General features: G+C 50.4%; 1 protein-coding gene across 1 annotated transcript in view; it reads left to right on the top strand.

Annotated features, from left to right (window-relative positions):
• The first annotated feature begins 642 nt into the window (after positions 1 to 642).
• Positions 643 to 19,673, top strand: part of LOC137618403 (uncharacterized) — a 76,152-nt gene continuing 57,121 nt past the window's right edge. The window contains exon 1 of the mRNA XM_068348572.1: positions 643 to 862. Within this exon, the coding sequence (XP_068204673.1) occupies positions 782 to 862 (81 nt within the window). The 5' untranslated portion in view covers positions 643 to 781. The remainder of the gene's footprint in view (positions 863 to 19,673) is intronic.

Below are 19,673 nucleotides of genomic sequence, written 5' to 3'. Positions count from 1 at the left end.
GATGCAACTAACACAATCAAATATAATCTTAACCAGGATCCTGATCTTAACTTTTATGCTGGTTGTAGGACTCGTAACTTAGAATGGGAATATTAAAGGCATTTAAAAAAAAATAAAAAATAATTTTCCAAATATCGTTTAATCTTTGTGTTCGCAAGATATTGGACTAATGAAGGTGAATAAAGGTCAATTATAGAATCATTATCTTTTGATTAACGTTAGTCTTTCCCAACCCGCCAAAAAAATACTACAATTTGAAATACTTTCCATTTGGTTTAATTTCAGTTAAGAATAATGTATTCACCACAATGAAATATGTGTATAATGACCAAATTTAACAAATACATACATACATATTACAAGGCACTTCCTCCAATTTTGGGGGGTGGCCGACATCAACAAATGAAACAAAACAAAAAGGGGACCTCTACTCTCTACGTTCCTCCCAGCCTGACAACGATCAGCAACTATAAAGTTGTTTTTATAACCTAATATTTGTTGTAAGAATTTTTCATATCACCAAGAAATAAACTGTTGTGGTGTAAGTGTATCATGAAATCTGAGGTTGATTGGTTTCTAATTTCTAAAGTCTATTTGGAATCTATGCTTTCATGGCCAATATTATGAAATCTGTGATTTCTAAAGTTTATTTGACATCTATGCTTTCATGGCCAAAACAATGCCATAAGACTGTATAGAGAACTTTGTTTATCTGTTTCAAGAACATTTCTTAAGTGTTACAAAGTTTTATATGGTAAAGTAGTATCATGAAATTGTTATCATGAGTGTTTACGTCAAAGAAGATTTATCGCAGTGTGCTGGTGTGGGGGACTTACTGTCTGGATCATGGGAATTAACACTGGTAAGAGCAAGAAAGTCGGCCAACTTGTGCTTATTTTACTCTATTTAGATAGCTGGTTCCTAGCCTACCTTTGAATTATATTGACTGCTTTCCAAATGAAATTTTACTTCAAGTATCATTACCCCTGGGCTATTACTCTTGATATTTAGAAGACTGCATAAAGTCGGACCCACCTGATAACTATAGTCGTCTTAGTAGAGGTAATTTTGGGGTCGCTTAGACCATTACCCATAAGTAATGATGTGCCAACTTAGTTAAGCTTAGGTTAGACCTTCATCAGACTGCCCTAGGTAAATATATGGAAGCCTTTGTATATTAGCGGCCAGTTCCTCCCATTTGGATTAAAAATTGACGACTAACCTAAATCCCCCCCCCAACCTAACTTACTAGCCGTATCCTTACCTACTTACCTAAGGGGGGTTGGTGCTAACGCCCCTCTGCGACCCCCCTTACACTGTCGTATTCTAAATTCGCTGTAACCATATATGTAGGTGGCCGCTATCATACATACACCCCAATATATGATACTGTAATTTCTAGCCAAATACATGAACCATGTATTTTTCCTACTCTAGAGTTTTATCCTTTCCTAACTGTGAAAATTGGGCAAACCATCCTTTTATGAATTTTCCTACCACCCCCTTTACATAAACAATTATGAGGGATCACTGTGGGAAACTGTGTGTTTTTGGGTGCGGGAGGAGGAAACCAAAAACAAAACGGTATTATTATAGAATAACAGGAAAAGTTTTACTGATAAAGAAATATGGTTGTAAATAGAAAAACCTGTTTTCTTTGAAAATGACCTGTATTTCTGTCACAGATAAATACTTATTAAGATATACCTTAATATATCCTACAGTAGTGGGGACCACCCAGTAGGAACCAGGGAAAATTTATTGGCGAATCAATAAATAATAGTAAAACTAATCTTTTCTTCTCTATTTTCTGGGACACATAATGAATCCACAAAATATTACACAAAATATGGGGATCCTCTTCCCCAGAAATATTTATTTAACTTTTGTTTATATTTTACAAGTCAGACGTATCTGCTACTGTTTGTGCGTATGTGCATAGCTTGTTTCGTGGTAATGACTTTATGCTTCCTGCACACAAGCCATCCTTCCATTTTCTTTCTACCGATGGAATTGCTCATGCCTGTTCGTTCATTTGTAAGTAGCTTCTCCTCCTTCCTTCCCCTACCATATGAAGAAGTTTACCATTTGTTCCGTAACTGGAATGCAAACCACGCTTTGTTCCGTAACCGGAATACAAACCACGCTATTTATTAGGGGTTATACTTTCGTCGGAGCTGAAATGACTAGCCATTAAAATTTAGCGAGGGTTAACTACCCACACTCCTAGTTAGCGGGGGGAAGGGGGCGGATAGCTTGCTACCACTCCCATTCACACACCTGTGATTTAGTCACTTTACTTTTGGCTTGGATCGAGAGCGGTTGTTTCCTCTCTCCCTCCTCGCCTATTTTGGACTGCCATTAATTTTTGTTTGTTCCGTAACTGAAATACAAACCACGCTATTTAATATGGGTATTACTTTCGGCGTAGCTGAAAAGATGAGCCATTAAGATTTTAACGAGGGTTTACTACCCCCATCGCTAGTTAGCGGGGGGTAGGGAGGGGTAGCTTGCTACCCCTCCCCCCTCACACACCTGTGTGCTGAGCTCAATTTTACTTTGGCTCGGGTGGTGATTGGACGTGTCCGCTTTCACCCTCACCTCTTTGACAGCCATTAATGCTTTTTGTCTTTTTACTTACTTTTTCTTATACTTGTAATATATATATAAACATTCTTTATGTTTATGTATATATTTGTGTATAGAAAGGTAGTAAGTTTTCTTTTCAGTGTTTGTGCTGTGTGTGTTATGTACGACAACGACTCCTGTGTAGTGCAAGGCCACCACGGTTCCACGTCGTGGGGTACGTCCTCTCCCTCTTGGTCCATCGGTTTTTCCTTCGCCTTTTCCGTTAACTCGGCCGCCGTGGGGGATCGTCATCGCTGGACTTTCTTCATTCATCTATTATCTTCGCTGTTCCTTCTTTCCTACGGGGAACTTGGATTCTCAGTGAAGGGAATGTGGGAGTTTAATTTGACTACGTTCTCTCTCTCTACTCGAGGTCGTTCACCTTACTGCTACTACTACGTACTATTATGGAAACTCCTTTCCCGTTGCGGGTTGGGTTGCTTTTCTGTTTATTTGTCTCAATTATTTTTAATGAAATCTAATTGTATTTTTAACTTTTCAGCTTCTCTGTGGAGAACACTTCCCTTCGGGGGTCAGTGGTTCTTACTATTTGTGATCATTCTTAGATGAATTACATAATTATAATTCTGTTATAATTCTGTTTGTTCCGTAACTGAAATACAAACCACGCTATTTACATGGGGTAATTACTTCGGCGTAGCTGAAATGACGAGCCATAAGAATTTTAACGAGGGTTTACTACCCCTCCACTAGTTAGCTCCCCCTCACACACACACTGAGTGCTTCACTTTACTTTTGGCTCGGAGAGACGACAGACCTGTCTGCGCTCTCCTCCGTTTTTGACTGCCATAATCTGTTTTGCTTTTTCTTTCAGTGTGTGTTTGAAGTTGGCCTCTATTCTTTCATCATGCGCACCTTTATGTCGGCCTTGGACACCGATCCTCACTCCTTATGCCCTTAGTGTAGGGGCCAACAGCGTGATAGGTCTAACGTAAGTATCGAGTGTAGGGAGTGGTCTACCTCCCAGTGGGAGAGGTTTGCCCGGCGACGCAAGAAGGCTAAAAGGGATATTTCTCCTTCAGAGGCTTCTTTGAAGAGAGAAAATCCCAAGACTACTTCTTCTGTAGCCCTTTCCTCCTCCGAAGCTCCCACTCGAGCGGTCTCTCCCGAGAGGCCGGCGAGTGGTAGCGTAGACCGTATTGCTGTTGACCGATCCCGGGGTGCGGGCGAGGTAGTTACCTCCCATAGCGAGGCAGCTGCCCCTACTCCCCCGGAGGAGGATTTAAATATTGATTTCCTGTTAATAATAATGATTTATTACAGCTTTGGGCTTCCTTGGGGCTTCCTTGGGGCTTCAGGGTTCGCCCTCCAGGGAAGCCCTGTTTGACATGATCAAACTGGGTGCGGCTGCTAAACAATCGCCGAAGACAGCAGGAATAGATCCTCTGTCGGTCGTTGACGTTGTTGGGACGGAGGCATCGAGTGGTTCTGCTCAAACTCCTGCGCCTGTTGTTGCTGAGGTAGCTGAAGGCTTAGGTTCCCCCTCCGAACATCCTACGAGGGAGGAACTAAGGCCTACGGTCTCTTCTACCGGTGATTCTCCCCCCCGGGGGAGTTCACTATCAGAGACTCCTCTGCGGAGGCCCTACGAAGGTCAGAGTTCTGATCCAACGGCCCCTCGTGGGCGTATAAGGCGGAAGGCTCGTCCTCCCCTTCACCGTAGAGGCCTTCCTTCTCCTCACAAGGGAGTTAGGAGGCGCCTCTTCGGCTCGTCATCCCCGCAGTCCTCTGCGGAGGAGACAACTCGCCGATCACCGTTCCTGCCAGCTACCACTTTAGACCTCTCCAGGGATCGTTCGCGATCCCCGTCGGAGGATGGTCGTCCTTCGGGACTTTGTATCTAGTCACCCTCCAGACATGCTGTCCTGCCATCTCCTTTCAAAGAGGATGCACGCTACGTGCCATCTAAACCTGTCATTGCGCAGGCACCGGTCCCTTCGGGGCAAAAGGGCAATGAGCGCAAAACTGTGCATCATACCCTTGCGCGCCAGGTTATACCTGCGCGCCCTCCTGCTGTTGCCGCTGATCCTGATTTAGCGCCACGGCGCTCACCTGCGCGCGTGCGCACAAATGTTCCATTTACACGCCAGGGTTCCCCTCCGTGCCCACAACCATCGGCGCGCCTGCGCCCATCAGCTGTTCCTGAGAGAGAGCCCACCTGCGCACACGCGCCCGGCAGTTCCTGACAAACGCGCGGTCCAAGAGGCACCTAAGTTAGCGCACAGGTGCTCACAGGTGTCTCTAGACGACAAACGCGTGGTCCAAGAGGCTCCTAAGTTAGCGCACAGGCGCTCACAGGTGTCTCTAGACCCCCAACACTCTTATACTACTAAGGGTGGTGCGCGCCAACCTCGCGCTGTTCCTGTTATAGCGCAAACGCGCTCGCCAACGCACCAGCTCGCTTCTACATCACAGCGCACAGTCCAGGAGGTTCCCAAGATAGCGCATGGGCGCTCACGGGTTCCCCTGGACTCTGCTAACGGCGCGCAATATAAAAACTGCGCACAATGTTCCAGTAGCGTACGAGGTTCCAGATGCGCGCCCAGTTCCAGTTGCACGCGACACGCGCCCATCCCAACAGCGCACACCTACGCGGTCAGTTCCTGCTGCGCGCCAATCGCAACAACGCACACCTGTGCGTCCACATCCTGATGCGCGCCCACGATCCCCTGCGCGGCCGGCTATCTCATGATCCCCTAAGGCAACGGCACAACCTGCGCACCTCTGGCCTGCGCGCGAACTCGCCCTCCCGCTATCACCAGGCGGCGCAATCGCGCCCACGCCCGGTCGTGACAGACACGCGCCAGCATGCTACTGCGCACTCGCGCTCATCAGTAGCCCATCAGCCCACTGCGTGCCCTCGCATCCAGCCTTCTACCCCTCCTCATAAGATAGCTCCTGTGCGCCAAACGCCCTCGCCATCTCTTATGCGCGCCCGTGCCCTCAACCTCGCGCGCATGCGCGTGAGCGAATATCCTGCTGCGCATGATTCATTTACGCGCGATCCAGACCAGGGCTTTTCTCGCGATAACCAGCGTGATCGGCGCAACGATCGCCAACGTGATCACGCCCGAGTTACATCAGGGGTACAGGCGGACAGGTCAACATCGCGCTCCCCTCCCCGCAAGCGCAGAACAGCGCGCTCGCCGGAGGAGGGGAGGTTTCCGGACAGGTCTAAGGATCTTTCTTCCTCCTTCATTGCAGATTCTCAACAGGCGAACCCTCTTGTGTCGACTCCTCCAAGGGATCGAACGATCCCCTTCCCTCCAGAGGGAGTATCTGACAGCGCGACTGTCAGCCAGCAGCCCTGGTTTGGTACCATTGTCAGAGCGCTTATGCAGGCAATGAAGCCTGTGCTTTCTGACTTAGGTCACAAATCAGTGGCAACTTCCTCCCCCCGGAAGAGGAAAAGAGGAGTCCCAGACGTGGTAACTTCTCCATGGACTATCCTGTTTCCTCGCAAGTCCTTACGTAAGGCTCCTACCCCACCTCAAACTTTCTCTCCCTCCTCTGCGGATGAGTATTACCCATTCTCAGGAGAGCCGGAAGATCCGGTCCGTTCCCCCATCGCACCAATGGGGGAAACTCCGCCGCTTCCTGAGAAGTCTCCTCGTATAGAGGTGGCGAAGGCCTTACATCCTTCATGCTGTAGTCCTGCATCCCTCCTAGGAGGGAGCCGAAGAACTCGAAGACTGTTCCCAAGTCTTCCGCAAGGACCCGACAGGAACCAAGGAACCAGATAGACCTTTGGAGAACGTCCGTGAGTCTCCCCAGGAAGAGCCTCTGGGGACGGGAGACTTCGCTGCCAGTCCGTCAGGAGGAGAGCACCAGGAGTCAGAACATGCATTCTGGCAAGTCCTGACCCTCATGAGGAACCTCAGTGTGATCCCAGACCCAGAGATTCCTCCTCGTGAAGGGAAGGATACGGTCCTGGACCAAATCTACAGCACCCAGAAACCCTCTAGGGCCAGTGCAGCTTTGCCCTGGTCTCAGTGGATGAAGAGTGCCAGAGACAAGGTCGAGGGCCAGCTCTCAGAGCTTGCCTCCTCCAATAGGTCCAGTGCCGGTAACAAGCTCCTCCCTCCTCCTCGAGTACATCAGAGGAGGTACTTTGAAATCCTAGAGGAGACTTGTTTGAGTCTTTCAGTACACCATTCGGTGGAAGAACTCAGTGGGGGAGTCCCTCTTGAGAGACTCTCCAACCGGCAAGTGTCCTTTTCCGCAACTGAGATCCTAAGCCAGGAGAAAGTTGCGAAGTGTGCCATGCAGGCAACTTCGTGGCTTGACATCTGGCTGGGATCTCTGGGCATCCTGGTACGTTCTGAGGACCTGTCCAAAGAAAGTACCAGGAAGGCACAGGAGACATTCTTACTCTCAGGCACGCGAACCATCGAGTTTCTGGCCCATCAAGTCTTGAGCTTGTGGGCCAACACGATTCTCAAGCGTCGGGACGCAGTGACTGAGAGGTTTCACCAGAAGGTCCGCAGTTCTGATGTTAGCAGGCGCAGACACTCTTCCGTTCTCGGTAAGAGCTTGTTTGAGCCAAAGGACGTGGAGTCAGCCTCTGAGAGGTGGAGGAAGTCCAATCAGGATTCCCTCATCCACAAGGCCCTGACATCGATGCCTTACAAACCTCCAGCAGCTCAGCAACCCTGTCCAGCTAAGGACACTAGGAAGACAACGACAACAACAGCGAAGCAGAAGGTGTCTAAGCCCTTTCCTACCAAGGGCAGAAGGGGCAAGAAGTCCTCCAGGGGAGGAGGCAAAACTCCTAGAGGGAACGGCCGAGGCCGTAAACGCTAGGATTGGCAGTCCTCCTGCATGTCCACCAGTGGGGGGATGCCTACAAAGTTGTGCGACAAGGTGGCAGCAACTCGGGGCAGATACCTGGACGATTTCCGTAATCAGTCAGGGTTATCGCGTCCCGTTCATCTCATGTCTACCTCCCCTGACTGCGAATCCAGTGTCGTTGAGCTCCCTTACCATGGGATCGGTAAAGGAACAGGCCCTCCGGGCAGAAGTCCAGACTATGTTGAAGAAGGACGCTCTCCAAGAGGTTGTGGACGGGTCCCCAGGCTTCTACAGTCGACTCTTTCTTGTGAGAAAGGCGTCTGGAGGCTGGAGACCAGTCATCGACCTCTTGACACTGAACGGGTTTATCAAACAGACTCCGTTCAGTATGGAGACGGCAGACACGGTCAGGCTTTCAGTGAGACCACAAGACTTCATGTGCACACTGGACCTGAAGGACGCGTACTTCCAGATCCCAGTCCACCCGTCTTCAAGGAAGTACTTGAGATTTTGCCTAGACGACAAGATCTACCAGTTCAAGGTGCTGTGATTCGGTCTCTCCACAGCACCCCAAGTGTTCACCAAGGTGTTCACCCTGATTTCATCCTGGGCCCACAGGATCGGCATCCGTCTCCTCCGTTATCTGGACAACTGGCTGATCTTAGCAGACTCGAAGGTAACCCTTCTTCGCCAACGAGAGAAGCTTCTCGAACTTTGCCAAGATCTAGGGATCATGGTAAACCTCGAGAAGTCCTCTCAGCAGCCCTCTCAGAGACTGGTATACCTAGGCATGGTCATAGACACCAATCTCCACAAAGCCTTCTCATCAGGTGACAGGATAGCAAGGCTGAGGAAGGTCGCGAGACCTTTCCTCACACGAGAAGAACTTCCAGCCCAAACGTGGTTACGTCTCCTCGGCCATCTCTCCTCCCTGGCCCGTCTAGTTGCCAACAGTCGCCTCAGAATGAAATCTCTCCTGTGGCGACTCAAGTCGCGGTAGAATGAAGGACACGATTCCCCGGACACCCTGATCCATATGGGACAACCGGAACAGACGGATCTCCAGTGATGGATGGCAGACGAGAACCTACGGAAGGGAGAGGATCTTCTCGTCTTCCCCCCGGACTTGATGTTGTTTTCGGACGCATTAAAGAAAGGGTGGGGGGCCCACGTTCTGAACCACAGGACCTCAGGCCTGTGGTCAGAATCAGAAAAGTACCTTCACATAAACCTCCTAGAAATGAAGGCCGTGTTCCTGGCACTTCAGAAGTTCCATCAAGTCCTGGCGAGCCACTCTGTGGTAGTGATGAGCGACAACACCACAGTGGTGGCTTATATCAACAAGCAGGGAGGTACCTTTTCAGAACAGCTATCCCATCTTGCAGTAGAGACACTGGAATGGTCTGAAGTCCACTCGATCACACTAGCAGCTCACTTCATTCCGGGCAAAAGGAATGTGCTCGCCGACAGTCTGAGCAGAGCGACACAGATAGTGAGTACCGAGTGGTCTTTGGATCCTCAAGTAGCCAACAAAGTCCTGACTTTGTGGGGTTCCCCGACTGTGGACCTGTTCGCTACAGCGCTGAACTACAAGCTCTCGCTGTACTGCTCCCCAGTCCCGGACCCCAAGGATCTTTGGCAAGATGCCTTCCAACAACGGTGGGACAACATTGATGTGTACGCCTTTCCCCCATTCTGTCTGATGAGGAGAGTACTTAACAAGACCAGACTATCGGTCAACCTGTCAATGACCCTGATAGCTCCGCTATGGCATCACGCAGAATGGTTCCCGGACCTTCTGCAAACTCCTTACGGAGCCTCCAAGGGAACTCCCTCCACGTCACGAGCTACTCAAACAACCACATGCCAACATCTTCTGCAAAGCCGTAGCATCGCTTCAACTTCACGCCTGGAGACCATCCAGCATCTCCTTAAAGAGAGAGGGTTTTTGCAACAAGTTGCGAACAGGATGTCTGGACACCTGCGCAAGTCATCCGCAGGGGTCTACCAGGCAAAGTGGCGAGTTTTCTGTGGTTGGTGTCGTGGAAGGAGTATCTCTCCACTCGATGCCACTATTCCAGCAATAGCAGAGTTCCTCGTGTATTTGCGGGAGGAAATGCGCCTTTCAGTCTCGGCAGTGAAAGGCTATCGCTCAGCTTTAAGTCTTGCCTTCAGGCTCAAAGTAATGGACATTTCTTCCTCGCTGGAACTTTCTCTTCTCATACGAAGCTATGAACTTACCTGCCCTTAGTCGGAAGTGAGACCCCCTCCTTGGAACGTGGTTCGAGTTCTCAGGTCTCTAAAGAGACCTCCCTACGAACCACTATGCCAGGCTTCAGATCGCCACCTTACTTGGAAGACGGTGTTCCTGCTAGCTTTGGCCTCGGCCAAGCGAGTCAGCTAACTACTTGGTCTCTCATGCGACATTGCCCATTCAAGGGGAAGGGGGGAGGTAACGTTCAGGTTCGTCCCTGAGTTTGTTGCCAAGACTCAGAACCCGGGAGGCCGGACCCTTGGTTCGACTCTTTCCAGGTTTCGAGTCTTCGTTCTGTAACAGATGACCCAGACCATCTCCTACTTTGCCCAGTAAGGAGTCTGAGGTTGCTTCTTAAGAGAACAGCTGCAGTTCGTCCCCAGGTTCAAGCCCTGTTCGTGAGCAATGGGAAAACGAAGAGAAGGGTCACCAGGAATACCATCTCAGCCTGGATTTGCAAGGTAATACACCTGGCCTTGAATCCTGACCCTTCTCCGTCACGTCGCCGTAGAGCGCATGATGTCAGGGGCATAGCTACGTCCCTGGCCTTCAAGAAGAATTTTTCAGTGACGCAGGTCCTGCAAGCTGGGGTGTGGAAGCGTCAAACCACCTTCACAGCCCACTACCTGCAAGACGTGACCCACAGGAGGCTCGATACGTTTTCTATCGGCCCTGTGGTGGCTGCACAACAGCAGGTCTAAACCTCAGGCTCCTTAATGGACAAGTAGCAGAAGGTTGAGGGCATTGTTACCTGGTTTTAGTGTGCATGAATGAAAAGGTATGTGTGGCCCTTATTCTTTTCTTCATCCTCTCCTCCCTTGGAGAAAGCAGCCTCCTGGGTTCTCTGCACAGCTGACCTCAAACCACTGCAGGTAAGCCATGTTTCCTTGTGTTCCTAGTATTAAGTGTAAAACTGTCATGTCCCCATACCCTGCCGAGGTGGTATTGGGAGTGTCCTAGCCTAGATTTCCATCTGAGGAACTCCAGGTCAACCTCCTAGGACGAGTCACTTTTCACCTTCGCACACACCTTACGTAGGCCGCAGCAGTCTCACAGGTGCTAGCGAGGAGCAGGGTTTCCCTATTGTCTGAGTATGTAGACACTCAAATATGGAATCCCTGGGCAAGCCAAAGCCAGTATGGCAGGGACTTACCACCCTTCCTAAGGGTTAAGGCACCCCATGTAAATAGCGTGGTTTGTATTTCAGTTACGGAACAAATGACAAATTCATAGATAATTTGTATTTTTCCTAACTATACAAACCTTAGCTATTTACACATATCTGCCCGCCAGCCCTGTCCCCCGGGATAAGTCCTACCTCTAAGTAAAGTGAAGCACTCACTGTGTCTGTGAGGGGGGAGGGGTATCAAGCTACCCTTCCCTACCCCCCGCTAACAAGCGGAGGGGTAGTAAACCCTCGTTAAAATTCTTATGGCTCGTCATTTCAGCTACGGCGAAGTAATTACCCTATGTAAATAGCTAAGGTTTGTATAGTTAGGAAAAATACAAATTATCTATGAATTTGTCATTTTTGTTACAGTTCTCCGCCCTCTCCCTTCTCCCGTGAATGTTAGTTGGGGAGGAGGGCGCATACTTAATTTTTAATTCTTATGGTTTGCTTTTCCCTTGGGGTTACTCTTCGGAGTTCCTCCCGGGGGAATTTCTGTTAAATAATTATTTAACTTTATTTTCCCAGTTTTTCTTCGTTTGACTAAAGTGTGCCAACGAAGCAGAGCTGTCCTGTTTGTGCCTGGGGAGTCTGCTGTCGCTGCCGCCCCTCTAGGACATCGTCATGGGCGTTATCCCTTCTCTTAGAAGTCCTCCCGTGACAACTGTCAGCTCTTCAGTTCATCTTAGAATGCTAAAGGAGGTTCGCCTCCAGGGGTAGGTAACTTCCCTTCCGAGGGAGGTTCCCTTCCCAGGTGTGAGAGCTTCCCCCTGCAGAGGGGGAACTTCTCATACCTTAATAATTCCTGGGTGGGTTTTCCTGGTTCTCAGGCGGTTATGCTCTTAGTGCTGAGCGACCGCACTTGTAACCATGCTCAAGGAGCTGAGCGGTTGCAAGGCTGGGCGCATGAAAACTTCAGGTGGCTATGCTCTTGGGGCTGAGCGGTCGCACCTGCAGCTATGCTCAAGGGGCTGTGCAGCTGCAGGATCAGTCTGGTGATCTCTCTCGTTCGCAAGGGAGGCCACTCTTAGGACTCCTCTTCGGAGGATTGCTCCTTATAGGTCAGCTTGCTGATCCAACGGCCTTAAGGGGCGCCATCACCAGTGTCTTCAAGTCTCTTCTACGAAGTGTTCACCTCTCTCGTTCGCGAGAGAGGCCACTCATAGAGACCCCTCTTTGGAGGATTGTTCCTGATTAGACCAGCCATCTCCTAGACCTGCTGACCTGCCGTCTTCGTTCCTGGCTGCTGAAGCTGTGGGCGCCCTCGCACCCCGTTATCCAATGGGCACCGGTCTCTTCGGGACAAAATGGGCTTTCTCACATTTTGAGTAAGTCCCTTAAGCGCCAGGTATCCCCTGTGCGCCAACGTTCTCCTGCACGCTCGTGCGCAATTGCGCGCAAGCGCTTGCCTGCTGTTCCTGAGACTGCCATCCAGAGACATCCTGTTCCAGGGACTGCGCGCCAATGTTCACCTGCGCATCAGCGCACATCGTTGGAGTTTCCTGAGATAGCGCACAGGCGCTCGCCAGTGATTCAGCCTGCGAGTGTCTCCTAGTCTCTTCTATGAAGGACACCTCTCCCGTTCGCGGGAAAGGTCTCTCATAGAGACCTTTCCTCGGAGTATCAAGTAGATCTTCCAGTGTTGAGCCAGCTGACCTACCGATCTTCCAGCTCAACGTTGCACTGCAACGAAGGACTTCGGCTCTGGACTCTGAAGCAGTCCTGTCTACGGACCTCATCGGGGGATGACCGCCCCTTTTTAAGGACACATCCCAGTTCCTGATCGTCTTGTCCGTTGACCCTGCATCCTAGCTCAATAGCGCGCGCGCGCGTGCTCGCCGAAGATCTTCTTATGCCAACGATCTTCGTACGCATGCAAGCGCCGACGATCTTCTTTTGCGCGCAAGCGCTGACAATTTTCTTTCGCGCGCGCAAGCGCCGACGATCTTCATATGCGCCAACGCCGACGATCTTCTACGCGCGTAAGCGCCAACGATTGTCCGCGCTCGGGCACCTATGGCTTCCCGCGCGCGCTTGCTAATCTTCTACGCGCGCGAGCGCCAACGATCTTCTTACGCGCGCAAGCGCCGACGATCTTCTTATGCGCGCAAGCGCCGACGATCTTCTTACGCGCGCAAGCCCCGACGATCTTCTTACGCGCGCAAGCGCCGACGATCTTTTTCGCGCGCGGGTACCGATGGTCTCTCGCGCGCGCGCCAATAGTCTTGCGCGCACCGATGGTCTTCCGCGCGTGCGCGCCAACAAACTCCTACGCGCTGCAGCACGCTCCAACATTCTGGTCCACACGCGCTCTTCGTTCTGATCCTGCACATCAATATGATTCCTCCGCACTCTATGAAGTCTCGCCTGCGCGCCAGTGTGCCCGCGCGCGAGCGTTTTCAGCAGTCTCCCGCGCGCCCGCATCAGCGCTTCGACAGTCTCTCGCGCGCGACCCCCGGATATTCCCCATCGCGCGAGCGCCAGCCGCTCCCTAGCGTAATCACCAATACCCTCCCCCGCGTGAGGCTGCCGGACATCGCGCGGTAAGGGCCCCATCGCCACATTCCCCCCCCCCCAAGCACAGAACAGCGCACTTGCCGGTGGGGGGGAAGGTTCCAGAAAGGCCCAGGGATATGCCTTCCTTATCTTTTTACAGGCGATTTCCCCTCCAGAGGGAGTGTCTGACAGCGCAGCCGTCAGCCTGGTTTGGGATTCTAATCAGAGCGGTAGCACAGGCTTTTAAGCTGTTCTCTCTGAGTTGAGCCACAAATCCTTGGCTACATCCACTCCCCCGATGAGGAAAAGAGGAGTTTCGGACGAGGTAACTTCTACGAGGTCGTAGCTGTCTCCTCGTAAGTCTTCGAGGCAGGCACTCTCCCCCCTCAGACTTTTCTCCCTCACTTTCGGACGAAGTTTCCCCGCCCTCAGAAGAGTCACGTGAGGTGAGACGTTCCCCAATCACACCATTAAGGGAAACCCCACTTCGCGCGGTAAAGTCTTCTCAGATAGGGGTGCAGAAGAGCCTTCCTCCGTCGTGGTTGGAGTCCTGCATCCCTCCCGGGAGGGAGTCAAAGGACTCCAAGACAGTAACGGGAGTCCCCTAGCACCAAAATCTACAGGCTCAGACATTCCTTCGTTATGAGAACGAACCTGTTTGAGCCTAAGGACATGAAGCAGGCGGCTGAGAGGTGTAGGAAGTCACTAAGACTCCCTCCTATATGGGGCTTTGACATTCAAGCCCTATGAACCTCCAACACCTCAGCAACCACGTCCCACCAAAACAACGGCAGCTAAGACAGTGGGGTCTAAGCCCTTTCCAGTCAAGGACAAGAAAGGCAATTAGTCCCCCAGGGGAGGGAAGAATCCTAGAAGGAGCAGCCGAGGCCACAAACGCTAGGATTGCCAGTTCCCCTGCATGTCCGCCAGTGGCGGGATACCTACAAGGTTGTGCAGACAGGTTGCGGCAACTCAGTGCCGTTTCCTGGACGATTTCCGTAATCAGTCAGGGATATCGCGTCCTGTTCACAACACCTCTACCTCCCCTGAGGACGAATCCGGTGTCATTTAATACCCTTGTCATGGGATCAGCACGGCGGCGAACTCTGTGGGCAGAGGTCCAGATTAAAGCATACTTTGGTCAGCATGGAGACCGCAGACACAGTCAGTCTGGCAGTAAACCGCAAGACTTCTTGTGTATTCTGGACCTGAAGGCCGTGTACTTCCAGATCCCAGTTCATCCGTCTTCAAGGGAGTACAGTAGTTAGGATTCAGCATAGACTACAAGGAGTACCAGTTCAAGGTGGTGTGTTTCGGTCTCTCCACAGCACCACAGGGTTTCACCGGACTGTTCACCCTAATTTCATCATGGGCACTCAGGATCGGCTTCCGTCTCCTCCATTATCTGGATGACTGCCTGATCCTAGCAGACTCGGAGTCATTCCCTCTTTGACACCGAGACAAACTTCTACGACTTTGCCAGGATCTAAGGATCATGGTAAGTCTCGAGAAGTCTGCTCTGCTGCCCTATCAATGACTGGTTCACCTAGGCATGATTATAGACACCAATCTCAATAACTCCTTTCCATCAGACGACAGGATAGCAAGGCTGAGAAGAGTCACAAGCCCTTTCCTCAGACGAGAAGTGCTTCCAACCCAATCGTGATTACGTCTCCTCGGTCACCTTTCACCCTTGGCTCGTCTAGTTCTCTGCGGTCGCCTCAGGATGAGGTCTCTCCAGGGGCGACTCAGGTCCTGGTGCAATTAAGGCTGCGATTCCCCGGACGCCATGATCCCTATGGATCCTGCGGAACGGATGAATCGCCAGTGGTGGGTGACAAGCGAGAACCTACAAAGGAAAATGGCTCTTCTCGTTCCTTTCTCCGGTTTGGATGCTGTTTTCGTACTCCTCAAAGGAAGGGGGGGGGGGGGTTTCACATTCTGTACCACAGGACCTCAGGCCTGTGGTCAGAATCGGAAAAGTGCCTCCATATATATCTGCTAGAGATGAAGGCTGTCTTCCTGGCCCTTCAACAGTTCTAACAAGGACCTGGCGGATCACTCTGTGGTGTGATGAGCTACTTCACCACAGTAGTGGTTTACATCAACAAGCAAGGAGGTACCTTTTCAAGCAGCTATCCCATCTCTCAGTAGAGATACTGAGATAGACCGAAGTCCACTCGATTCCTCTATCGGCTCGCTTCATCCCAGACAAAGGGAATGTGCTTGCCGACGGTCGAAGCAGAGCCTCTCAGATAATGAGTACCGGGTGGTCCTCGGATCATCCAGTAGCCAACAAAGTCCTGACTTTGTGGGGTTACCCGACTGTGGATCGGTTTGCTACAGCGCTGACCTTCAAGCTCCCGCTGTATTGCCCCCCAGTCCCAGATCCCAAGGCACTCTGGCAAGATGCCTCCCAACAACGGTGGGACAGCACTGACGTTTAAGCTTTTCCTTCGTTCTGTTGGATGAGGAGGATGCTCAACAAGACCTGAATATCGGTCAATCTCTCGATGACCCTTTTGTGGCTCATCACGCGGAATGGTTTCCGGATCTTCCGCAATTCCTAACGGAACTTCCGAGAAAACTCCCTCTACGGCACAACCTACTCAAACAACCACATGCCAACATCTTTCACAAAGCCGTAGCTTAGCTTCGACTTCAAGCCTGGAAACTATCCAGTATCTCCTCACTAAGAGAGGATTGTTGCAACGAGTTGCGAACGGGATGTTTGGACACCTGCTTAGATCATCCGCAGGGGTCTACCAGGAAAAGTGGCGAGTTCCTGTGGTTGGAGTCGTGAGGGGTATCTCTCCACTCGATACCACTATTTCAGCAATAGCAGAGTTCTTCGTATATTTGGGGGAAGAATGCGCCTTTCAGTCTCAGCAATGAAAGGCTATCGCTCAGCCTTAAGTCTAGCCTTCAGGCTCAAAGGAGTGGATATTTCTCCCTCCCTGGAACTTTCCCTACTCAGACAAAGATATGATCTTACCTGCCCTCAGTCAGAAGTGAGACCTCCTCCATGGAATATGGTTCGAGTTCTCAGGCCTCTTAGGAGACCTCCCTACGAACCATTTCGCCAGGCTTCAGATTGCCACCTAACTTGGAAGGCGGTGTTCCTACTAGCATTGGCCTCGGCCAAGCGAGTCAGTCAACTTCATGGTCTCTTGTCGCCCATGCAAGGGGATGAGGTGAAGTAACGTTCATATTCATCTCTTGAGTTTGTGGCTAAGACACAGAATCCGGGAGTGCCGGATATTCGATTCGACTCTTTCCGGGTTTCGAGTCTTGGTTCTGTAACAGATGACCCAGACCTTCCCCTACTGTGTCCAGTAAGGAGTCCGAGGTTATATCTCAAAGAACGGCTGCATTTGTCCCCAAGTGCAAGCTTTGTTTGTGAGCACTGGGAGAACAAAGAGAAAGGTCACCAAGAATACCATCTCGGCATGGATTCGTAGGGCGATCCATCTGTCCCTGAATCCTGACCCTCCTCCGTCATGTCGCCTTAGAGCGCATGATGTCAGGCGCGTAGCTACGCCCCTGGCCTTCAAGAAGAACTTCTCAGTGACGCAGGTTTCTACAAGCAGGAGTGTGAAAGCGTCAGACAACCTTCACAGCCTACTACCTGCAAGACGTGACCCACAGGAGGGTCGATACGTTCTTTATCGGCTCTGTGGTGGCTGCACAGCAACTGGTTTAAACCTCACGCTCCTCAATGGACAGTAGCAGAGGGTTGAGGGCATTGTTACCCGGTTTTAGTCTGCATGAAAGAAAAGTTATGTCTGGCCCATATTCTTTTCTTCATCCTCCCCTCTCTTGGGGAAAGCAGCATCCTGGGTTCTCTGCACAGCTGACCTCAAACCACTGTAGGTAAACCATGTTTCCTTGTGTTCCTAGTATTAAGTTAATACTGTCACGTCCCCATACCCTGACAAGGTGGTATTGGGAAAGTCCTAGTCTAAAGTTTTCCATCTAAGAACTTCAGGTCAACTTCCTAGGACGAGTCACACATAATCCTTCACACACAGCTTATGTAGGCCGCAGCCCTTGCATAGCAGGGTGCGAGCGAGGTGCAGGAACTCTTTATTGTTTAGTGCTGACACACTCAGATAATGAGTCCCCGGTCAAAGCCAAAAGCCAGTATGGCTGGGACTTTTCCACCCTTCCTAAGGGTTGAGTCACCCATATTAGATAGCGTGGTTTGTATTTCAGTTACGGAACAAATGACAAATTCGTAGATAATTTGTATTTTTCCTAACCATACAAACCTTAGCTATTTAATCAAATTTGCCCGCCAGCCCTATCCCCTGTGAAGTCCTACCTCTAAGCAAAGTGAGCTCAGCACACAGGTGTGGGGGGGGAGGGGGTAGCAAGCTACCCTTCTGTACCCCCAGCTAACTAGCGATGGGGTTAGTAAATCCTCGTTAAAATTCTAATGGCTCGTCTTTTCAGCTACGCCGAAAGTAATACCCATATTAAATAGCTAAGCTTTGTATGGTTAGGAAAAATACAAATTCTCTCTGAATTTGTCATCTTTTAACTTACTTTTTCTTATACTTGTATATATATATAAACATTCTTAATGTTTATGTATACATATGTGTATAGAAATGTGGTAAGTTTCCTCTTCAGTGTTTGTGCTGTGTGTGAGATACATATACGACAACGACACTTGCGTAGTAGCAAGGCCAGCACAGTTTCACTTCGTGGGGAACGACCTCTCCCTCTCTGGTCCATCGGTCTTCCCGTCGGCATATATCCGTTAACTCGGCCGCCGCAGGGGAATCGTCATCGCCTGGACCCTCTTCATTCAACTACTGTATTGTCTTCGCCTTTTCCTCTTTTCCTACGGGAATCTTGGATTCTGAGCGAAGGGAATGTGGCTTTTCAAAGATTGACTACGGTCTCTCTCTTCTTGAGGTCGTTCACCTTTATTACAACAGAGTACTATTAGGGAAGCTCCTTTCCCGTGCGCGAGTTATGTTGCTCTTCCGATGGTTTGTCTCAATTATTTTTAGTGAAAATCTAATTGTATTTTAACCTTTCAGCGCTCTCCGTGGGGGAACACTTCCCTTCAGAGGGTCAGTAGTTCTCACTATTAGTGAATATTCTTAGCTGATTTGAATAATTATAATTCTGTTTTTATTACAGTTACTCCGCTCCCCCCCTTCTCCCGTGGATGTCGACTGGGGAAGGAAGGGCGCAATATTTAATTCTTATTTATGTTGTTCCCTCGGGGTTCCTTTTCAGAGTTCCTCCATAGGAAATTTCTGTTATATAATTCTTTAATTTTATTTTCCCATTTAATTATGAAATTTTTCTTCATTCGACTAAGAGTGCCAACGAAGCAGAGCTGTTTTGTTCAGGCGTGGGGAATCTGCTGTGACTGCCGTCCCTCAGAGGACGTCGTCATGGGCGTCATCTCTTCTCTTGGAAGTACTGTACTCCCGTGACAACATGGCCAGCACTTCAGATCATCTTAGAACGCTAAAGGAGGTTCACCTCCAGGGGTTGGACAACTTCCCTTCCGAGGGAAGTTTTCCTCCCCAGGTTTGAGGTTGTTTCTCCCTTCAGAGGGAGAACTTCCCATATCTTAATAAATTCATCGTCTCCGACTGCTGTTGCTGCCCTTCGGCCAGACTTCTCTCCCCCCTTGCTGAGTTTCTCTTCCTTCAGGGGCGGAGTACGGTCTTGGCAAGTCTTCTACGAAGAGTTCACCTCTCTCGTTCGCGAGAGAGGCCACTCATAGAGACTCCTCTTCGGAGGATCGCTACTGCTAAGGTCAGCTTGCTGATCCACCGGCCCTCAAGGGGCATCATCATGGGCATCTTCTAGTCTCTTCTACGAAGTGTTCACCTCTCTCGTTCGCAAGAGAGGCCACTCATAGACTTCTCTTCGGAGAATCATTACTGTTATAGGTCAGCTTGCTGATCCACCGGTCCTCATGGGCGTTATCACTGGTGTCTTCAAATCTCTTCTACGAAGTATTCACCTCTCTCGTTCGCGGGAGAGGCGTGACATAGAGACACCTCTTCGGTGGATCAAGCAGCAGACCTACCAGGACCTCTTTGCATCTCAGTTCCTGATCGTCCTACCAGCTGACCTACGATCTACCAGCGCAACCTTGTGCTGCAACGTATTCCTTTGGACTTCGGTCCTGGACTCTAACATGGACCTTTTACGGTCCCCATCGGTGGATGCTCACCCTTCCAAAGGGCACATCCCAGTTCCTGATCGTCCTGCCAGCTGACCTACTGATCTACCAGCGCAACCTTGCGCTGCAGTGAAGTCTTTTGGACTTCGGTGCTGGAC

The sequence above is a fragment of the Palaemon carinicauda genome, chromosome 24, assembly GCF_036898095.1.
Source record: "Palaemon carinicauda isolate YSFRI2023 chromosome 24, ASM3689809v2, whole genome shotgun sequence".
NCBI lineage: Eukaryota > Metazoa > Arthropoda > Malacostraca > Decapoda > Palaemonidae > Palaemon > Palaemon carinicauda.
This window is presented reverse-complemented; position numbering and strand designations above follow the sequence as displayed.